We start from the raw sequence: 16,324 nt of genomic DNA on the forward strand, positions 1-16,324 counted from the left end.
TCAAGTCATGGCATTAAAAAATAACAAACTCATGAAATCATAAATTAAATGGTTTCGATCTTCATTCAGTTATAGGTTTGTGAAATCCTTAAAAGACAACATAATTTTCTGTAATTCATGGTTTGGATCATTTTCGTGGGTTTTTAATTTTATATTTGGGGAAGGGAATCTTACATGATATCGAGTTTTTTTAGATCTGGGCAGACGAACAATGACTGTTCTGGGATATTGAGTTTTTTTTTTATGTACACACTATTAGAATAATGCTATATATAGCTTGGACAAGGATAAAGATACGAACCCAACTGAAAATAAGTTTAGGACAGTGATCGCAACCTCTTTCCAGATTCAAAAACTTAAACAAACATCCACAAGTATCAAATGAAAACTGAAACTGCGGTCTGAAACAATACTAAAAAATAATATGGATCAACCACGAAACAACTGAAGTAAATGCCATTTGATGGAAAATAATCTATTTAAGAGGAATGAACCTTGACGAGTGGGTGGCACCAATACCAGGTCTTCCGTGCTTAACTGGCTTGTATGAAATCGAGAATTCTGCAAGATAGTGGCCGATCATTTCAGGTTTGATTTCAACCGGATTGAAGGTCTTGCCGTTGTATACTCCAAGGACACTTCCGATCATCTCGGGTACTATAATCATGTTTCGCAGGTGGGTTCTCACCAATGCAGGCTTCTCACCAGGTGGTGCCTCACGTTTCTGAAATGTTTCATGTCACGAGTTGTTTATGATAAAATGATTGTAAAAAACCCTATCCAGGACCAATAACCCAACTCAAAATACTGTAGGCTCATCATAGAGCAATTAAATGAGGCCTATCAAGTGTAGCCGGGAGGAAAAAAAACTAGATACCTAATATAGTGAGCGCTCTGGGAACAAAAGGACACACCAAAAGTTTAAAGCAAAGAACATGACAAGGTCGGTTGATGAGGTGCTCCTGATTTCTAAATAGAAGAATCAAAGGTGGTTCTGAAACCAAAGGCACGAGCCTGCAACGTAAGGTTGGACAAGCCTAGTAAATATTAAAACGTCTGTGATTAGATGGCAGCCGATAAACTTGCTCATTGTAAGTTCCATTAACTTGCAAGACAGGAGATACTATTTTTTTAGCAAAGAGACATTATGTTTGCATCTCAGCGGTTATGAATTGACAAGTGTAACAACATATCCAGATAACATCACTTTGCTTGCACCTGAGAATTTAGTGAACAATCATATAGAATTAGAGCAAGATCAGATTTTGACACATATGTTAATGCTATGCCTCACTCCTTCGTGATAACTTGTTCTTTCTTTGAGATCCTACTAATAAAAAGCCCAAAAGCAGCACAAACTAAATACAATGAAACAGGACAGAAATTTAAAAAAAATTAGAAAAGCTAATAATGACTTACAGCCTTACGTAGCTTCTTGATCAAAGCCATGGGCTTCCTCTTCAAACCCCTCTGAAACCTGCAATAAAGTTTCATAAATAAGAAAGGGTTTGTATCCAAAGTGGGGGAGAACTGCACATGACAGGATAGTACTTGCACTGCAAAACGGACATGCTCATGTATGCAACCATGAGTGTCGTGCTCCGAGTCATTGTTGCGAGTTATGCCTACTTCAAATTCCAATTCTAGCATTATGGATAGGCCATGAACCAATCACAAAGATGACAGGAGTACTTAGGTGTATTAGTCGCCAAGTATAAAGGACTTACAACTGGAAGAATGGAGGCATGTTCATACCTAGGGATGTGTTCTATGTGTATGAGCTACTAAATAAATCACATACCTAGCACGCACATGCCACATATCTGTGGTGACCAAATTTGTAATAACACATCAATGAGTGCCGGATCCGTGTACAAATTAGTATTTAGGACCCATGTGTGTGTTAGGCGGTAAGCTCCATGAACTGGTCTTGGCCACATAACCGTGGTAATACATCCATATTGTTTATAGTTCGTGGAACATAGACCTGTGCAGAAGGGGGGCCTACATCTATGGGCAGTAGTACGTAGCCAACATATATATAATAATAATAATACTAATTTTACAAATACATAAAATATAATCATTAGTTTTACACATAAAGCTTAAATATATGTCAACAAGACAAATGTGATACTATAAGCTCATGGTCCAAAATCCAACTATTACACTCAAATCCGCCGAAGTAAGTTGCGATTGATACTGCGCATTGACCAACTATTACACTTAAATCCGCCGAAGTAAATTGCAAAAGCATAACACACCCACACACACCATAAAATAACACAATTCACATCGAAAAGAACGTACCTTCTACGAGCACGGGCATTGAAAAGCTTAACAAGTTCATCGGTGGACATGTCGAGAAGAGAATCGAGATCGACTCCCCTAAAGCTGAACTTCTTGAATGTTCTCTTCTTCGGCTGCCCCGCCGCCACCTCCGTTTCAACGTCCGCCTGCAGACACATAAATGATCATAGAACGCACACATACAGTAATGATTCTGCGCGAATTAAAGACAGAGGTTAAAATCTACCATGGTTTCTTGGGGAGATTCTTCGCAGAGGCTCTGTGATGCAACGCCGCTAGGGTTTCAATGGAGTCGAAATTCAAAAATGAGTGATTTCGATTTAAATAGTGGACTGATTGAGCAAACGGAGAAGGATAAAAATGGGCTTTACGTCAAATATAACAGTTGGGCTTGAGGTCTATGTTATCAGCATAAATCTGCTCTTGTTTGTATTTACATTATTAGTAAATTAACCCTCCATGTTTTAAATTTTGATCACACACCCTTGTTTGTATGATATTTTCAAAAATACATGTTCTCAATATTTGAAAACACGAAGAATTAATATATTAATTTTTTTATGAGAGATTTCAGTCATCTCGACGATGCAGTTAACACTTGTGAAAATACGAAAAACACATAACTTTACATAAAATTAATGATTTTTGAAAACATTCTATTCTTAAAAATCATGCATAGAACCCCTGTGAAATAAGCAAATGTGCCCTGATTTTTTAAAACATGTTTGAAAAGAACTTTCATTTAAATTATGGGGTTTTACGCTTTCTTCCATATTTTCACAAGGGTGATCGATTTAATATTCCAAGGAAAACAATAAAACAACTATATCAAGCAGCATACAAAAAGTTCTTGAATATACAATAGGTACCATGAGGTCTGCCTCACAACGTAAGATTATGAAACTCATTAGGAAGTGTACCGTTTATTCTAAACAGGTTCCTAGTCGAATAAATCGCCTAAAACAAAGACAAAGGTCGCTTGAGCTCGAGACTAGCATCTGTTATGTAAACACCATGTTTCATTGACAAGGGCATGAAGATGTCCGTCGATTCACACAGATGGGTGCTCATATGATGATGCATTAAACAACCCTCACTCGGACTGTTCAAGTGGTTCTCAGTTATCGAGTCGAATAGTCTGCGGTTATGGTTGTACATCATTATTCCTTTGACTCGGGACAATGTAGGGGCTTACATACTAGCATGTACTTTGATCCATTTATCGACTTCATTGAGGGTCATCAGGTTGCGAGGTTGAGTGTAGTTTTGAAATACGTATGAGTAAATAAATTATAGTCGAGGATTCACCGTTTGCCTACGGATAAAGATGTCTTATGTGGTCTAATGAGTTAATAGTGCAAGGAATTTCTGGACAGAAAAAGACATGCTGTTAGGATCGGTTGGGAGTGAAAAAAGTGTTTAGAAGGGGGGTTGAATAAACACTTTACAATTTTCACTACTTCTTCGATTTATGAATCAGTTTGGTGATAAACAGAATTCGCGAATCTTGTTGTCAATGTCAATCAGTTAACTTGATAAAAGTGAGGAAATAACTGAAAGACATATAGAATAAAACTGATAAGGAAAGAACACAATATTTTCGGATATTCGGAGATTTCAAATACTCCTACGTTACCCCTTCTATCTCGAAGATAAGATATTCACTAAATGACTTTGATCTATACAATGAATTGTACAAACCAACTTCAGTTTAGACTTAAACAATGCCTGTTAGAGTAGGTGCCCGTCGAGCTAAGTGTTGGCCGATGGTTCATGTTGATAAGGCGAAATGGGGCCACCCTAGCCCATTGAGTGCTCTACCTCGGGCCATCGACATAATACGCTCTATTGAAATAGATTTCGCGGAAAACCAGCTATATCCGATCTTGGTTGGCCTTTCACCCCTAGCCACAAGTCATCCCTGTATTTTGCCACATACGTGGGTTCGGTCCTCCAAGGCCTGTTAGAGCTCTCTTCAACCTGCTCATGGCTAGATCGATCGGTTTCGGGTTAAATAAGAAGAACTAGAAGATTCCACCGCTGGAAAAGGCCTACACCTAATGGCTTAAGCCGCTGTTCCCATTTCCTCGCTGACGCATCATGCAAAAAGTACGCCGTTAGAGTGAGTGCGCTTTACTAATAGAAAGTCAAGGCTCCGCTCCTTCGACTGATTGTTCGCATCGGATCTCAGGTTCTCTATTACACTCCCTAAATAGGGTTCTATGTAAAAACTGTAACGTCTACAATTTGAAAAGTGCGGAAATATTTTTTTTAAAATGTATCAATTAAATAAATTGCATGCATTCAGTCCTACTAAAAATATCATTTTAAAATAATCATAAGTAATTACCAATAAAAATATAGCGGAGTAAAAACGAGTAAAAATCTCAACATAAAACAGTACTATAAAACAGCTTATAAAATACTCATATCCTCTCAGTGACATGAAATCATAAAATATGCGGAAAAATATTGAGGTCCTCAGGTCGTGTCACCCACCATGTCTGCTGGCTCAGAGTTCAGCACCTCTTGTCCCCTCGACATCGAACTCACCTGTATCACACACGCTTAGTGAGTCTAAAGACTCAACACACCTGTACCATAAATAACAAATACCTATACATAGCACACAGCTGTGAAAAATATCATACTGAACATTGAAAAAGGATTGGTTAAGGTGCCCGCTTGCGCAACGAAAGTTTCAAAAAAATTTCTAGCAAGAAAACCGAGCAGCCTAAACTATAGTGTGCAACAAATACAATAAAACACACAAATTTCATACATAGGATGTTTTAGAAAATTACCTATCAATCTCTCAAGATTGATAATGACTCCAACTAAGTTGTAAACAACTTATCACTTCAATGGCAAGACAAATCTTCAAGCCTCCCTTGAGCACTCTTTGTTTAAAATCAAGTCCACCACCAACAAGGAAGATTCCCTCTAATTTTGGACTAGAAAAATTAAAGGATTTTTTTTTTGAGAAGAGAGTGCAATCTTCAACTATTGAAGAAGCAAAATGAAGAAGAGAATATGCTCAAAATTTCGGCCAAGGCATTTTGAGTGAAGGGGAGGACAAGCTTTCTTGGTGCTTGAAAAAGTAAAAGTGAGCATGCGCATGTCATGCCTTGGATATTGAAAAAGTTGTCTCCCAACCCTTCACCTCCCATGCATGCAATTCTATTTGGGTTTGTAACAATTACAAAGCACATGGACTTTTATTTAAATGTCTCAAACATATTTGATACCGTTTAATCTTTACTTGAATTTACTCAAGCCCACTAGTTGAATAATTATTTTCTTTTGGACTCTACAAGACCCAATATTATTTAATTAATTCAACACTTGAATTAATTTAATTATTTGGACTCTATTAGGCTCATTAGTGTTTAATTAATTCAACACTTGAATTAATTTAATTTAGTCCATAATAATGTTTATGAAAATCACAATCTTCAAATACATTATTTATTTGACCAACTTTTAATTTAGGAACACTTTTACAAATTAAAAGTTATATTCTCCATAATCTTCTTATAGAAGTCATACTTCGATTTTATTTACGCTTATAAACTCCTTTATAAGCCGTTCAACACATTAAACTATTTTACTTCTCAACGGGATCTAGAAAATTAGCACTTGTGTGGCCCTCAATGGTTCAATGATACAACTAGCCGTGGGTTCACATCTCAATGTGATTCGGGACTAAACATGTCCTTATATGAACATACTCCAGTTGCTCCATTCTTACTTATCAACTCTTTGATAACAAGAACGTCAGAACTCAAGTTTGATAGTACCCAACCAATCATGTTAAACGCCTAGCAGCATCGCTTACATAATTCCCTAGGTATCAAATGATAGTGCCTGCAAGAACCATTCAATCATGGTTAGCGTACAGTACGGTCTCTTCATCTCATATATCCCAACTGATTCGACAACTATTGGTACATCGAGAGTTGTCAATGAATCGATACTATGTGTCATGTCATAGTTGCATCGATGGTGTAATCTATGAAACCCCTTTTATAATTACCACCAACACTCTGATCAGAGATTTCATACTACATACATATAGGATATCCATACCCAAAGGTAAGCGGTGAATCCTTGACTACAATGCATCTAGTCCTATATGTTTTGACAGAACACCCAACCTTGCCACCTGATGACCCCATAAGAGTCGGTAAACAAGTCAAAGTGCAACGCTAGCATATAGAGTCTTAATATTGTCCCGGGTCATACGGACTAATGGTGTACAACCATAAACTAGGACGTTTTCACTCGATAAGTGAGAACCACTTGGAAAGTCCTTTATGGAGGGTTGTTCACTGCACTCAACCAGGAGCACCTATCTGCATTCTAGGACATCACAATGTCCCCTACTAATGAAATATGGTACTCACATCGCAGATACTAGTCTCAAACTTGAGCAACCTATATCCTTCTTAGCGGCGGCTGAATTGACTAGGAACTGTTTAGAATATACAGTATTCCAAATATGAGTTTCATGCTACTCATCATATGAGCATCTCATATTCTTTCTACTTTTTGTGTATTCAAGGACTTTATCTATGCAACTAGCATGGGTATGCACATAAAGATGTACCAAAACAATAATTTATAATATTATTAAAATAAAGATTATTTATACATAGAGTTTCAATATGAAAACTTGGCTCGACGGACACCTACTCTAACAAACATATCATTCATGAACTTCAAAAACTTTACGTAAACGTGTCATATGCAATCGTGACATGTCAAAATAGTTCATCGTTAATCATCATTCATCGTTCATCGTTAATCATCATTCATCGTTCATTTAGTGAATTCAGTTCATTAGAGGTGACTATCGTACATCATCATTTACGATGGATCCATCATACATAGAACTGTGGTACTCGGCGGCTGTCGGACATCAGTGACAGGATTATCCATCCACTGTGCCGAGGCCTCATCATCAATATTCACATATACGTCTTAAACATTCACATATACTTCGATAGCCACAACTAGTTCTCATCATTCAAAACATCATCATTTACATCACTTATAAAAATCATGCACAAATGCAAATTTTCTTTAAATTCAATCAGGCAATGTATATCTTCGTAAAATCTTAAAAATCGTGATCAAGATGCATGAGCCTAAAATATAGTAAATTTGTTCCAGGGGCACTGGCAGGACCAAAATCTCACCCAGGTGCAAAATGACCATTTTATTCCTGAAAATCCAAAAATTACCGTTTTACCCCTGGACCTCTAAAATTGACCCAAAGCTTACCAAACTCCTTAAAACGTCCCAAAACATATTTAAAACCATTTTTAGACGTAAACCCGAGCCCATTTCGTAACTTAATCATTTCGTTTTAAAAATTGGACCAGAGTCCCGGTTTTAACCCGAATCGAACCGAAACTCAACCAAATTTTTTTCCCAACTTTTACCACACTTAAAACACACAATATCAGTCTCTACTCCATCAAAACAGACCCCTTAAACCTTCGAACAACCCTGAATTTCTGCTGGAATTTTTGCTAAGGTCATCCATCAAAAACCCTAACCCACCCAACTCGACGATCAACCATCCTAAGCGCCGCTGGCTCGAACCTGTCCTGAATCAAGTTACTAGGGACCAATACCAGAACCTGCTGGACCTACTTGAACCACACCTCGACCCCATGCACACTGCAGCAACCTACACGCTCTAACCCCCGAGGCCTCACTATCGCGGCCACTCTTATTCTTGAACGATAGGCTACTTTGGTGGTTCCAACGATGGTTGAACCTCCTTGAGCCATGACTCAGACCCATGATGGTTTGGTCTAGGCCTTGGATCGGCCCTTGCACCACCGTCCCTACCCCTTTCACGCGATCTACTCAAACCTGAAGCAAACCCCTAACGTTTCCTCACGGTTCCTAGCGTACAACACACTAGCTCGCTTTCTCTTATTGACATCACACTCTCGATAAAAGAGACCCTTCAGCAACATCAATCAATAGCCCCCTTGCAACCATGATCAAATAAACGTGAGAAATCAACAAAAAGAACAATAAAATATGCGCCTACTATCACCGAGGAACACACAAGCATGGATAGAAACATCTACATGATTTTACAATTACTCCACACATATTATCAGCATATATGATGCATCGAAAGAAGAACAAGCGTGCCTTTGATGATTCTTACGCAAAAAAGATGAAGAAAGGAGCAACGGGGAGGCGCCGAAAACTTTCTTTTGCAAGAACAAGAAGGCGGCCAAAGCTTCTCATCTGGTGTTTGCTGAAACCGAGAGTGTTCTAATAGGGGAGTGTGTTGCTGGTTGGGGAGGGATTAGGTTTAGGTTAAGGTTAATTATGTATTAGTGAAACAATTAACAAATAAACTAATGGGCCCTATAATATCAATTAAAAGTAAAAAAAGATTTTTAAGCCCAACAAGTTTAATATTAGGCCCATTAAGTTCAAACACACTCTCGAAAAATATTTCGTGTCGGAAAGTTATTAGCCGAACCCTCAAAAAGTCCACCGATTCGATAAAATTTACGTACCGGATAAAAATAAAATCATGCGGGTAAAAATACCCAAAAAATCACATTTTTGCAAAACACACTTAAAAACACCTTAAATTAATTAAATAAATTAGTCTTGCAATAAAAATAATTTTTCCTGATAATTCTCTGGTCTCTGTTCCTCGTTCGGGCGCGAAATAAATCAAGAAACTCTAATGCATGAAATTTTTAAAATTTAATGAAATAAATCCTATCATGCATGAATCATGCATAATATGCATAAAAATAATTAAATACATAATTTAAAATAAAACCCTAGATTGCATACATTTAGGTTACGTGAATTAAATTCCTGGACCTTACAACTCTCCCCCTTTTAAATAAAATTTCTTCCTCGAATTTAGAACGTACCGAATAAATCTGGGTAGTGACTCCTTATCTCGGTATCGGTCTCGGTTTCCCAAGTAGCCTCTTACTTGACCTTGACCATCTGGATCACCTTGTTCCGGAGCCTCTTCTCCTGCCTATCCAATATCTGAGTGGGTTTCTCCTCGAATTATAGGTGCAATGTCAGCTGAAGTGGCTCATAGTTAAGCACATGCCAAGGATTCGACATGTACTTCCGCAGCATAGAGACGTGGAACACGTTATGGACTCCTACCAGATTTGACGGTAAAACAACTCTGTAGGCAAGTGTCCCAACTATCTCTAGGATCTCGAATGGTCCGATGAATCTAGGGCTGAGCTTGCCCTTCTTCCCGAACCTCATCACACCTTTCATCGGTGCGACCTTCATGAACACATGATCCCCTACTGCGAACTCAAGATCTCGCCGCCTCTGATCAGCATAACTCTTCTGACGGCTATGTGCGGTCTTCATATTTTCCCTAACCCTAACCACTAAATTCGTTGTCTACCTGATAATATCCGGACACAACTCTGCTCGCTCTCCTACCTCGTCCCAATAAACTTGCGACCTACACTTCCTCCCGTACAGTGCCTCATATGGAGCCATACCTATCGATGCTTGATAACTGTTGTTGTATGTGAACTCCACGAGAGGTAACTTTGGCTCTCAGCTGCCCTGGAAGTCGATCATGCATGCTCGGAGTAGGTCCTCCAGAATCTGAATCACCATCTCTAACTGTCCGTCTATCTGAGGATGGAAAGCAGTGCTGAACAGTAGCTTCGTACCCAACACCTGATGGAGACTCCTCCAGAAAGCAGACATGAATCTTGGATCCTTGTCTGACACTATGGACACTGGAATCCCGTACAGTCTGACTATCTCTCTGATGTACAGCTCTGCATACTGAGTCATGGTGAATGTCTTCCTGATCGGTAAGAAATGAGCTAATTTAGTGAGCCGATCAACAATCACCCAGATGGCATTGAATCATCCAGTAGTCCTCGGAAGCCCTGTCACAAAATCCATATTAATGTTCTCCCATTTCCACTCAGGAATAGGGAGTGGTCTCAGCTTCCCTGCAGGCTCTGATGCTCTGCCTTGACCTGCTGACAAGTCAAACACTCAGTCACGAATCGCAGAATATCCCGTTTCATGCCCAGACACCAATACAGAGTCTGTAGATCCTTATACATCTTCGTACTCCCTGGATGGATGGATTACGGGTGCTGTGGGCCTTGCTCAAGATATCTGCTCGAAGGGAATCAGTGTCAGGAACCCATAGGCGGTCCTTATATCTGACTATGCCATCCACCACTGTATACAGTCTCTGGCCCTTAACCTCGTCCCTTTGTCTCCATTTCTGTAACTGCTCGTCCGAAGTCTGCCATGTTCGGATTCTGTCTTTCAGAGTCGGCTGTACTTTCAGAGTAGCAAGATTCGGGGCCTCGCCCCTTGCATAAACTGCAAGCTCAAATCTCTGAATCTCAGCCTGTAGCGGTCTCTGCACTGACAGATGAGCAATCACTGCGTGCTTCCTGCTCAAAGCGTCTGCCACCACATTTGCTTTACCCGAATGGTAGCTAAGGTTGCAATCATAGTCCTTCACCAACTCAAGCCACCTTCTCTGTCGCATATTCATTTCCTTCTATGTGAAGAAGTACTTCAGGCTCGTATGATCGGAGAAAATCCTGCACTTCTCCCCATACAGATAGTGTCTCCAGATCTTCAGGGCAAATACCACTGCTGCTAGCTCTAGGTCATGAGTCGGATAATTCTTCTCATGAACCTTCAGCTATCTGGATGCGTAGGCTATCACTCTGTCCTGCTGCATCAGAACTGTGCCCAACCAAAGCTTAGATGCATCTGTATAGACCACAAACTCTCCCTACCCTGATGGCATAGCTAGTACTAGTGCAGTGGTCAAAGCCTGCTTCAGTCTGTAAAAGCTCTCTTGACACTCAGGTCCCCAAACAAACTTGGCATTCTTCTTCGTCAAGGCGGTCATACGCACCACAATAGAAGAGAAGTCCTGGATGAACTTCCTGTAATAGCCTGCCAATCCCAAGAAACTATGGATCTCTATCACACTCTTAGGAACTGGCCAATCTCTGACTGCCTCTACTTTGCTGGGGTCGACCTCTATGCCATCTTGTGATACAATGTGGCCTAAGAATGCCACCTTGTCAAGCCAGAACTCACATTAATGAACTTGGCATACAGTCGTCTGTCCTGTAGAATCTGTAACACTGTCCTCAGATGTTGACTGTGCTCCTCCCTGTTCTTCGAATAGATCAGGATATCTTTAATGAAGACTATGACGAACTGATCTAAGTATGGCTGAAACACGCGATTCTTGAGATCCATGAAGATCGCTGGCGCGTTCGTCAAACCGAAGGGCATCACCAATAACTCGTAGTGCCCGTAACACGTCCGGAAGGCTGTCTTATGCACATCTGATTCCCTCACTTTCAGCTGGTTGTAAACGGATCGAAGGTCTATCTTGGAGAACACTGATGCTCCCTGAAGCTAATCAAACAAATCATCGATCCTCGACAGCAGATACTTATTCTTAACTGTGACTCTGTTCAGCTCTCGGTAGTCAATACACAGTCGCATGCTGTCATCTTTCTTCTTAACAAATAGCACTGGAGCACCCCAAGGAGAAAAACTAGGGTGAATGAAACCCTTATCTAGCAGATCCTGAATCTTATCCTGAAGCTACTTCATCTCAGCAGGCGCTAAACGGTAGGGTGCCTTAGATATCGGCACTGTCCCTAGCATAAGCTCCATAGAGAAATCCACCCCTCTGTCTGGTGGAATGCCTGAAACATCTTTCGGGAACACACTGGAGAACTCTATAACTACCTCCACGTCCTTCAGCCTCTGACTGACTGGCTCTGCCACTGATACGATGCTGGCTAAGAACGCCTGGCAGCCTCTCCTCATAAGCTTCCTCGCACACAAGCAGAATATGACGTGCGGGAACTGCTAGTGTCTGGATGCCTTAAAAACAAATGGTTTTCCACTGGGTGGTCTGACATATACTGACCTCTATCAAAAATCGATGACTGCACCATGTGATGCGATCATGGAAGGCCAAGATCCGAGGAAGGCATGGGACCCTTTAGAGTTGCCGGAGGGACTGATCACGAGGGGGGAATGAAAAATTTAAGGACTCATTGAATGGACTTGTAAGCAACCGAGAAGAGCTTGCTAATAAGGTTCCGAGCCTAGAAGTAGTCATGATGAATGGGAGTGAACTTGGAGGCCAAATGAATGTCATTAAGTGTGGAACAATGGGGATGAACAAGCACCACAGCGCCAGCAATCAAGCGCCGCAGCGCTAGACAAAACTGTCTAGCGCCTAGGCGCCAGAATCTAGTGTCTAGGGGCTAGACAATTCTAAGCTGTAGCGCCTAGGCACTACAGCAGACAAAACATCAGCGCTTAGGAACAGCTGGAACAGCGCGGCGGTGCTCCGCCTACGGGAAAATATATTATTTCCTTATTTTTTGCACTAGATAATTTGATAGCTTATCTTTTGAATTTGTAATCAATATTTGGACGAATTTTGACACAATTTTTCAGATCTATTGAATAATGAATTGATTGTTCTTTAGTTTTCTCTCAAACAACCCAAAAGCTTCTTGCTTTGTTTCAAAAATCAAACTTATCAAAGTTTATGCTTTGTGGCGTTTGTCGATTGTTCTTGTGCGGATTGTCATAGGCTTGTTCTTTGAAGGTTCGTTCGCGTTTTTCGATTGTTTTCTTTGTGATTATTTGTTGCTAAGCTTGTTATAGTTTAGAGGTAAAAATCACGTACACACTTGATTCAAAAGATCGGGACAACAACGAATCCTTTTAACGTTATTGAATTGAGGGCACGGTTCGATTAATTGTGTTTGCCTTTCGTTCGTACGAGGATTCATATCATTTGGTATAAAAAAAATAAAATATTTTCTTCAAATTTCTAGTCTATGCAGTCCAAGTGAGTCGATCACAATTGTTTACGAGTTTGAACTTGATTGTTTGATATATCCAAATACGAAGCTTGAGTACCTTGAGGGAACTCTCGAATTTGAGTGAAAATACTTGAGTGCGAGCGTTATTTCTTTGGAGTGACTGGTGAGTATTTGTTTTGAGCAAAAAATATATATATAAAAGAAGAGAGACGAGTGAATTTTCTTTGGAATGACCATGAGAATTTGGGGTGAAGAATATTTTGTTTTCTACTAACGTTTTTCTTGCAGGTACAAATCTGAAATTAAAATGGAGAGGGAGATAGGAGACTGTTCGAACCAAGGGTTATCTAAAGTCCAAATGGAGGCGTTGTTTGGGCATTTCACTAGGATGATGAGGGTTGAGTTGGAGCCATTACATGAGAGGATGAGTAGGCTTGAAGTTAGTACTAGTGGAGGTAAATCTAAGCCTAAGGATTTGCGTAGGGGAGAAAAAGATGAAGAATATGATTTTGGGGGAGAAGAGGAGAGCAAAAATGAGAATTGGGGTAGGAATGTACGAGGTAGAGGACTTGGGAGAGGAAAAAGAAAAGCCGAACGAGGTAGGTACAATGTTGGGATTAGGGAGGATGGTAATATGGGTAGTATTAAGATGAAAATTCCATCATTCCATGGGAAATATGACCCAGAGGCATATTTAGAATGAGAAAAGAAGTTAGAGTTTGTGTTTGAATGTCACCACTACTCCGAACAAAAGAAGGTTAGGTTGGCGGTGGTTGAATTTCTAGACTATGCTCTCATTTGGTGGGATCAACTAGTGACAAATAGGAGGAGATATAATGAGAGACTCGTTGATAATTGGGATGAGATGAAGAGGGTCATGAGGAAGAGGTTTGTGCCCAATCACTATTATAGGAAGATGTTTAAGAGGCTATAAACTTTGAGGCAATGAGTAAAGAGTGTTGATGACTACTATAAAGAGATGGAAGTAGTCATGATTAGGGCAAACATAGAGGAAGATAGTGAGGCGACCATGACACGTTTTCTTATAAGTATAAAATATATATCAAAACTTATAAATGTTGTCAAGTATTTATTGTGCTATATATATTTGTAAACACTAAATCAAGGTTCCCACTTTAAATGGTTGGTAAAACCAAACTAACATTTAAATGGTACCAAGAAATTAATAATATGATATATTGATATATAATAAATCAAGGCATCCACTTTAAATGGTTGGTAAAACCAAACAAACATTTAGATGGTACCAAGAATTTAGTGTAACATATAGCAACAATAAATCAAAACTCCCACTTATAAGTAGGGTATAAAAATGCTTAAAGAAATAAATATAACATAAACAATAAATAATGATTAAATAATATAAAACATAGATTATTACCTTTTAATAACCTTATTATCATACCAAGAGCTTCACCTTTTCATCTCAACCTTGGGAAGTTAGCTACTCATTATTCAAAGTATAAAACTTTGAATATGAAATTAACATGCTAATTATTTTTAAATGATGAAATAAATGAAAAATAAAGAGAGAAATATTATGAACTCAAAGATTTGTTCATAGAATGAGGGATATCTCAATTCATTACAATGCACCCCTATTTATAGCCAAATTTGGGGAGACAGCCACAAATAAAATATTATTTTTTACACATAAGTTTTCATTGGTGTTCCAAGAAATTATATTTTAATACACATCACTTTTGAAAATCTTCCCATCCAATTTTGCTTCTCCACATAAAATAAAACATGTGGATAATTGAGTAGTTTGAATTTTGGTATTTTATTTTAACCATTTGACCAAGTAGTTGGAGAGATATGGTCAAAATTGTAGAGCATGGTAAAACTGCCACTCCTTTGGTAACTTTGTTTGTTGTTTAATTTGATTCCAATTGTGAGAAGATTTTTATCTCATGCTTGTCACCAATATTGTAGATATTTTCATCAACTTTCTAAGGTCCAAGAATCATCTTAATCCTATTTGCAACGCCAAGTTTATTCTTGTTTTATCGAACCTGTAAAAATAGTAAAAACTTCTAATTACACAACAACTTATTTTTTATACAATTTATTATAAAACATATAATATTTAAAAATTTCATAAAATAACTATATATTTATATTATAAAATATTTAATTAATGTACAATTTTTATATTTATCACACCCTCAACCACCTTATTGCTAGTCCCTAGCAATTTAAGCGTTAATAGCAATACAAAACATATTGATTAATTTAAATAGAAATGTAATCGGAATTATCCAAGTGTTTAAATTAAATTTGAAAACTGTCAAAGTTATATCAAGATCATCATAATTATAATTTATGAAATAATCTGAGCTGATCAATTCAAAGCTTATTTTCAGGTAGTTAAATGTACATGGCCTTTAGAAATTCCTAGTAAGATTCTCAACTCCATATCCTCACGGGTTAATAAAATTTTCAATTTATGGGAATGATTTCTCTCATGGAGTTGGAATACAGATAAATACTCAGGAAAATGGTTTACAGAATGGAGACAGACAAACGAGCCAAACTAATCAAAAGATAGGAAATCCATTGATTCAAAATCTAGTTGTTCTTATTATATATTTTTTTCTGATCTTTTTTTTTCATAACATCATGGAATCAGACTAAATTTATGATTCTTAACCACATATTTATTTAATTTGTACAATAAATTTCTCTCTTTCTTTTTTTTTTCTTTTATGAGAGATAAATGGGTCGTAGCATATAACTTAAAAATTACATAGATCTTCAACATCTTTCTTTTTGTTTTTTTTTTCTCTTTTTTTTTTCTTCAGGAAATATCATTTTTTTTAAAAATAAGAACTTAAGATCTAAACAATAGATAGCCTCTCTCATGATCAATAAAGGCTCGAAAGCTGTTTTCTCAGTCCTCTCCATTCACTCACAAAATATGTATGAGTTTAAAATTTTAGGCACTTTTATAAGGTATATCTTGGGCCATATACTTTAATACCTGATTTTATCACAATGGTTAATCACTAAAAAAGATTTCATAAATCATATTTTTATATTGATCAGAATATTAAAATTGACATTTTTTCAAATAAAAATTTAAACATCCTTAAATAGATTAATAC

The 16,324-nt window shown here is 38.1% G+C and overlaps 2 protein-coding genes and 1 long non-coding RNA gene across 3 annotated transcripts; 1 reads left to right on the forward strand and 2 right to left on the reverse strand.

The window, feature by feature from the left end:
• Positions 1–288: 288 nt before the first annotated feature.
• LOC140967177 (small ribosomal subunit protein uS19-like) lies at positions 289–2,689 on the reverse strand. The gene is made up of 4 exons (XM_073427590.1): positions 2,537–2,689; positions 2,311–2,456; positions 1,420–1,477; positions 289–724 (listed from the first exon to the last, which is right to left on the reverse strand). The coding sequence occupies exons 1-4, from the start codon at positions 2,537–2,539 to the stop codon at positions 476–478; spliced, it is 456 nt and encodes a 151-aa protein (XP_073283691.1). The 5' UTR covers positions 2,540–2,689; the 3' UTR covers positions 289–475.
• LOC140967187 (uncharacterized) lies at positions 1,420–1,847 on the forward strand. Its single transcript, XR_012173544.1, has 2 exons — positions 1,420–1,547; positions 1,593–1,847. It is a non-coding gene; the product is annotated as an uncharacterized lncRNA (long non-coding RNA).
• An 8,430-nt stretch (positions 2,690–11,119) lies between the features above and the next one.
• Positions 11,120–12,311, reverse strand: LOC140956815 (uncharacterized mitochondrial protein AtMg00860-like). Its single transcript, XM_073413692.1, has 3 exons — positions 12,284–12,311; positions 12,100–12,237; positions 11,120–11,400 (listed from the first exon to the last, which is right to left on the reverse strand). Exons 1-3 carry the CDS (start codon positions 12,309–12,311, stop codon positions 11,120–11,122), a joined length of 447 nt encoding a protein of 148 aa, XP_073269793.1.
• Between the last annotated feature and the right edge of the window lie 4,013 nt (positions 12,312–16,324).

Source organism: Primulina huaijiensis, chromosome 2, assembly GCF_012295235.1.
Source record: "Primulina huaijiensis isolate GDHJ02 chromosome 2, ASM1229523v2, whole genome shotgun sequence".
Taxonomy (NCBI): domain Eukaryota; kingdom Viridiplantae; phylum Streptophyta; class Magnoliopsida; order Lamiales; family Gesneriaceae; genus Primulina; species Primulina huaijiensis.